The 6094-nt window shown below is 59.0% G+C and overlaps 1 protein-coding gene across 1 annotated transcript; it reads left to right on the top strand.

The window, feature by feature from the left end:
* Positions 1 to 579: 579 nt before the first annotated feature.
* On the top strand, positions 580 to 4260 carry LOC123439546. Its single transcript, XM_045116249.1, has one exon. The coding sequence runs from the start codon at positions 873 to 875 to the stop codon at positions 4122 to 4124; it is 3252 nt and encodes a 1083-aa protein (XP_044972184.1). The 5' UTR covers positions 580 to 872; the 3' UTR covers positions 4125 to 4260.
* Positions 4261 to 6094: the final 1834 nt, after the last annotated feature.

Here is a 6094-nt window from a genome sequence, read left to right as displayed (position 1 = left end):
GGGAGCGCGATGAAAATCCCTCCCGCGCTGGAGAGGAAGTGGAGTGCGGGTTGGGAGGAGAAATCCCAACCCTCACTTCTACAGGTTCAAAACAAGTTTGAGGGTTGGACCTCTAAATTATTTTACGGATTTAAGGGTTTAGGGGTTCTAGTCTATCGTTTCCTTCCGACGAAAATTGTAAAAAAAACGGTTATTTTTAAGGGTTTGAGGATTTGAGGGCTCTACTAGACTTGCTCTAAGATGCAATGACCACGCGTAATAGGCCGTGTGTTTAGTATTTATTTTTATTTTTTTGCCTGAAAAAACAGTAACGAGGGGAGTGCAAGTTTCTCCACCTCTGTGTCCACGACTCCCGAGAGGGCACATGCGATCCTGCCGAGCAACGGCCGCGATGCCCGCCGCGGCGGTCGCACGCACCACCTGCACCATACCCTCGTCAACTCCCGCCAACCTCTCGCAACATCACAGTGGCCACATGACACGGCCAGTGGCAGTCTGTAACCTCTGTTTCTGGGTCGCTTCCTAGCCAAGTCAAACCCAAGCTACTCAATACTACTTACAATATGTCCCCTAATCCCATGAAGCCCATCAAGAAAAATAATGCAACCGAAGCATCCATGGATTATTATTTGACACAATCCAAACGATCCCATCTGGTACAGGTATTCTTCTAGATCTGGCACATTCTAGTCAGAGATCCATTCCCATGCACGGCGTACTAGAGCGGAGGAGGTAGCGCCGTCCTGCCGAACCGATCACTTCTTTCTTGGACACTCACTCACGAGCAGCGCAAAGGGGCTGGAGAAACTTCTATGTTCTGGTCAGTAACCAGATCACTCTAGCTGTGAGTGTTAGCTTGCGGTGTTGCTGCAATGGCGGTGACCACGCTGCAGTTCGTCGGCTCGTTCTTGCTGCCGCTATTTGCCGTGGCTTCGTCGTTTGATCCGTTCCACCGGGACGCGCAAAGGATGGATCCCATGGGCGGCGGGCGGCAGCAGGGGCCCTTCATCCCGCACGAGTACGTGCGCTTCGCCGACGTCAAGCGGCAGTGCCGGTCCGTGCTCTCCGCCGCCGCCGACCTCAAGTTCGACGCCAACCGCGCCGCCGCACTCATGCCGGAGCTGTCCTTCGTCAAGGGCGACTGGAAGCAGGACGTCGACGACGGTGCGCCGCTAATGCCGTTCGACGGCACCGACGCGCCGGAGAGCGGCGCGGCAGGGGCGCCGGCTGACCCGCTGCCGCTCGCCACGTTCATGCTCACCCACGTCGACGTGGCGCTCCGCGGGAAGACAGCGCTCAACGTCAGCGGCGTCCTCGGCATCGCCGTCTCCCGCAACGGCACCGCCCCTGAGATGGGCCCCTACGTGTCGCCGGAGATCAAGGTGTGGCCCGGGAGCACTGAGATGAAGATACTATTCGAGGGCGTGTACACCGAGACCGGCGACGGCGACACCGTGCTATGCCTGGTCGGCGAGGCCGTGCTCCCGCGGCGCGGCAAAGACGCCGCCAACCCGTGGGACTGGGCCAAGAACACCGACCGCAACAACTTCCAGCCGCCAATCACCCACGACAAGAAGATCCTGCTCGTGCTCCGGTACCCCAACACGCTGACGCTGACGACGCGCGCCGTGCGCGGCGAGCTCACGAGCACAAACGGCAAGTCGGACGCCGCCTACTTCGGTGCCGTCACGATGCTCTCGCAGCTGGGCGCCTACTCCAACTACAAGTTCGGATCGGAGGAGCTCGTGAGCACGGCGTGCAGCCCGCAGCCTTACCGCGACGACATCCTCGGCGACGGCCGTGGGATATACAGAGGCGGCTCGCTGTGCGGCATCCTCGACCTGTTCACGTCGGAGGACGTGTTCGCCGTCATGCCCAACTGGAAGTGCAACTCCACCGACGCGTTCTGCCGGCGGCTCGGGCCGTTCGAAACCGACAAGTCGGTGGATGCGACGGACGGCGGGTTCAAGGATGTCAGCATCATCATGCAGGACATCCGGTGCGAGCCGAGTACCGTTCCTGGTGAGAGATCGGCCAAGGTCTCGGCGGTGTTCCGGGCCGTTACGCCGTCGGAGCACCGGTACACGGCGGCGAAGCGGAGCGGGCTCAGCAGCATGACACTGGCCGCCGAGGGCGTGTGGCGCCCGTCCACCGGCCAGCTCTGCATGGTGGGGTGCCTCGGCGTCGGCAAGAAGGCATGCCACTCGCGCGTGTGCCTGTACGTGCAGACGACCTTCTCCGCCACCCGCCGAAGCGTCGCCGTCGGTCAAATAACCCGCATCGACGGCGGCGGCGGCGTAGCCCACTCGCCGCTGACGTTCAAACGGGCGGTGCACCCGTCGGAGCTGTGGAACCGGTTCGGCGTCTCGGGCGGCGCACCGCTGAGCATGGCGTACGACTATACCAAGGCGAAGCAAGCCGGCGAGTTCCTCACGCGCAGCGAGCCGTTCAACTTCGGCACTGCCATAGCCAAGTCTCTGCTGAGCTATCCGCGATTGGCGGGTGACCTCGCCCGCGACCTGTCCAGCCTCGCCGACGAGCTCACCCTCCATGTGCCGGCAGTGCCCGACCCGTTCCCTCGCGAACGCTTTGAGCGGCCATTCCTTCAGCTGGAGGTGCTCTCGCTCGGGCCGCTTGTCGGCCGGAATTCGCCGGGGTTTCCAGGCGGCACGGATGGACTTGGCAAAGAGTCCCCCTCCTCGGAAATGGTGACGGCGAGGACGACGTATCTCCTCAACGTGTCCGCGGAGCTCACGCTCTCCGGGAGCCCCTACGTGAACGTGTCGACCCTGTTCCTGGAAGGCGTGTACAACCCGCTGGACGGGCGGATGTACCTGATCGGATGCCGGAGTGTCTATGCACCGTGGCAAGCCTTCTCGGCCATGGGAGCGCTGGAGGATGGCATGGACTGTTCGATCGAGATGAGGGTGGACTACCCGCCGACGACGGCGCAGTGGCTGATCAACCCCACCGCGAAGGTGCACATCACCAGCACGCGAGACGCCGGCGACCCTCTGTGGTTTGACGCGACGTCGCTCCAGACGCTGCCGATCATGTACCGGGAGCAGCGGCAGGACATCCTGTCCCGGCGGAGCGTGGAGGGAATCCTCCGCGTGGCGACGCTAGCGACGGCCATCGCCGCCGAGTTCAGCCAGCTGATGTACATCAAGGCGAACACGGACGTGATGCCGTACGTGTCCCTGGTGATGCTGGGGGTGCAGGCGCTGGGGTACAGCATGCCGCTCATCACGGGCGCCGAGGCGCTGTTCGCCCGGATCGCCGCCGCGGGTGGCTCCGTGGACGGCGTCGCGCCGCCGTCGTACGTGGTGGACAAGAGCCAGCTGTACTGGATCATCGACTGCATCGTGAAGATCCTGATCCTCGCCGCGTTCCTCCTGACGCTCCGGTTGGCGCAGAAGGTGTGGCGGTCGCGGATCCGCATGCTCACGCGCTCCCCGCTGGAGCCCGGACGCGTGCCCAGCGACCGGAAGGTGCTCCTCTACAGCTTAGGCGTGCACATGCTGGGGTTCATGGTGATCCTTGGCGCGCGGTACGTGAGCGCGCTGGGGCGGCCGCTGCGGCAGGAGGACTCGTACATGGATGCCCGCGGCAGGTCGCACGCGCTCCGGCAGTGGGCGGTGACGCTGGAGGAGTACGTCGGCCTCGCCCAAGACTTGTTCCTCCTCCCCCAGGTGGTGGGCAACGTGCTGTGGCGGATCAGCTGCAGGCCGCTGAAGAAGAGCTACTACGTGAGCGTGACGGCGGTGCGGCTGCTGCCGCACCTCTACGACTACGTCAGGGCGGCGCCGGCCATCAACCCCTACTTCGCGGAGGAGTACGAGTTCGTCAACACCAGCCTCGACTTCTACTCGGCGTTCGGCGACGTGGCGATCCCGCTGCTCGCCGTCGCGCTCGCCGCCGCGGTGTACGTGCAGCAGCGGTGGAACTACAAGATCATCAGCAGGACCGTGAAGACGCAGCAGAAGAAGCTGCAGCACCTCGGGTCCAGGGTCTACGAGCGGCTGCCGTCCATGTCGTCCGGCAACTTCGAGGCCGAGCTCGTCTCCGGCGTCAACGAGGCCGTTGGGCTCGTCGGGCCACGCAGGGACGCCAGCCTCGGCTAGGTGACAGATCGGACGGTTCTCTGTAGCTTCTTTTGCCTCACGTAGGTTTGACAAATGTATGTGTTTCTTCTTCTTCTTTTCTAAATCAAATGTACTTCTAAAAGGTCAATAAAGTTTCATACATTTTTTAGCTTTACTCCATTCGTGCTAATCTCAGCCACATTCTCTGAACATTAATGATAATAACTCTAGAACTGATGGTCCTGGTGTTGGTTAATTTATTTATCAATTTATACACGGCAAATGACGCAGATACGCATGATTATGAACTTGCAGCGACCTTGATTAATCATGTGACAACCCTTGTAAGCTTGTGCTGCACAATTAGCTTTGAACACTAGCAATATTTCTGCTGATGTAATTGGATTTAGCAGTAGTAGCAAAAACAGAGGATGATCTAGGCAGCTACATGTACGTCATGCAAGGGAGCTGGACTATCATGATTAAAGATGAATAGATTGAAAGTTTTTTTTGCAAAAGGAAAAGAAAAGAAGGAGGCCAGCTCGACTCTCTATTGTGTGCACGTGTATGGCGGAGTCCTCTCGACCACTCACGCTGCACATACAGCTACACTTCTACTTCCTTCTTTCCTAAATACAAGATTTTTTTAGAATTTTTACTATAAAACTACATATATATATATATATATATATATATATATATATATATATATATTTTAGAGTGTAGATACATTTATTTTATTTTGTATGTAGGTTTTTAGTAAAATCTTTGAAAAGACTTATACTACTGCGTCTTCCCTTGCCCAGCAGGAACGGATGAAGTATTTGTATCTGATTTCGTTTCCACGGTCGCGTTCACGTAATTTTTTGTTGGGCTTCACCGTCATCCCTTGCCCCAGCCGCCCTTTTTCGTTCTCTGATTTTTGCCTCGTCACACTACTTTTTTTTTAAGAGAAGGAGGATGGCCTCCGGCCTCTGCATCTGGAAAATGCATGCGGCCATTTTATTGATTATTCTCGAAGACTTTACAAAGTAGTACAACAAAATGTCTGAATCCGTCATCTTGGCAACATCTGCCGCTACATATATCCATATGATGAAGCGGTGCAAGCTGGGTCAAATACCCAGACCTTTCACCTAAGTCAAACATCTAAAGCCGGAGGCCCTCACCGAGCCACATACTGGATCTGGGGCACAAACCGGTCCGGCGCACGCACATGTGTCGCCGCCGTCACCTTCCACTAGTCCATCTTCAGAGCAGATTGAGTTGCTAGCCTTGGCAGGTGCCTCCGCCATCGACGCCAAACAACGACCTCCACCTACGCGAGTCCATCTCCAAGCAACAGACGCATATCCATGCTAGGATAGGGCCGCACCACCGCCGCCGCCCACCATCCACAAGCGCCACCCAGCCCCAAGGTTCCCAAAGCGACGCCTTCAAGAAGGGAACGACACCGTAACGCCGCTGCCGCCCAACAAAGTTAAGGCTTTCGCCCGGGAGACCTAGGGGAAGTGAGGGGATCAGTCCATACCGACGCCTCCAAAGAGGGGAACGGCGCCCTCAGGCGTCGCCGTCGACGCGGCCGGCCATGGCCGTCCAGGGATTTCGCCCGAACTAGATCCCCGCCACAAGCGGCGCCTCCTGAACAAAAGCGGCGATCCAAGGAAGCGTGGCCTGACCAGGCTGGCCCGCACGCCGAACAGGGAAGGAGGGGAGGCGCCAGATTGCCCGCACTGGCCACCGCAGAAGCCGTCGCCGGACGCCAACGACCAGTGGATCCCGCAGCCCGCGCGGCCGGTACGTCAGATCCACCGCATGCACTATTGCTAGCCTGCAGTGCCTCGCCAATGGAGCCGCCGCTCCAGATCCGGGTCTCCCCTCACAGAGGCAGGGCAGCCTAGGCCCTGCCGCCACCATCCTTGGCGCCCCTTCTTGCCCGGCGGCTGCCTCAGGCGGCGGCGAGGAAGGGAAGGGGAGGGGGTGAGGCCGGGGGCGGCTAGGGTTGGGAG

This window comes from Hordeum vulgare, chromosome 3H, assembly GCF_904849725.1.
Source record: "Hordeum vulgare subsp. vulgare chromosome 3H, MorexV3_pseudomolecules_assembly, whole genome shotgun sequence".
NCBI classification, from domain to species: Eukaryota; Viridiplantae; Streptophyta; class Magnoliopsida; order Poales; family Poaceae; genus Hordeum; species Hordeum vulgare.
The sequence above is the reverse complement of the archived record's forward strand: the minus strand, read 5'-3'. Positions and strand labels throughout refer to the sequence as shown.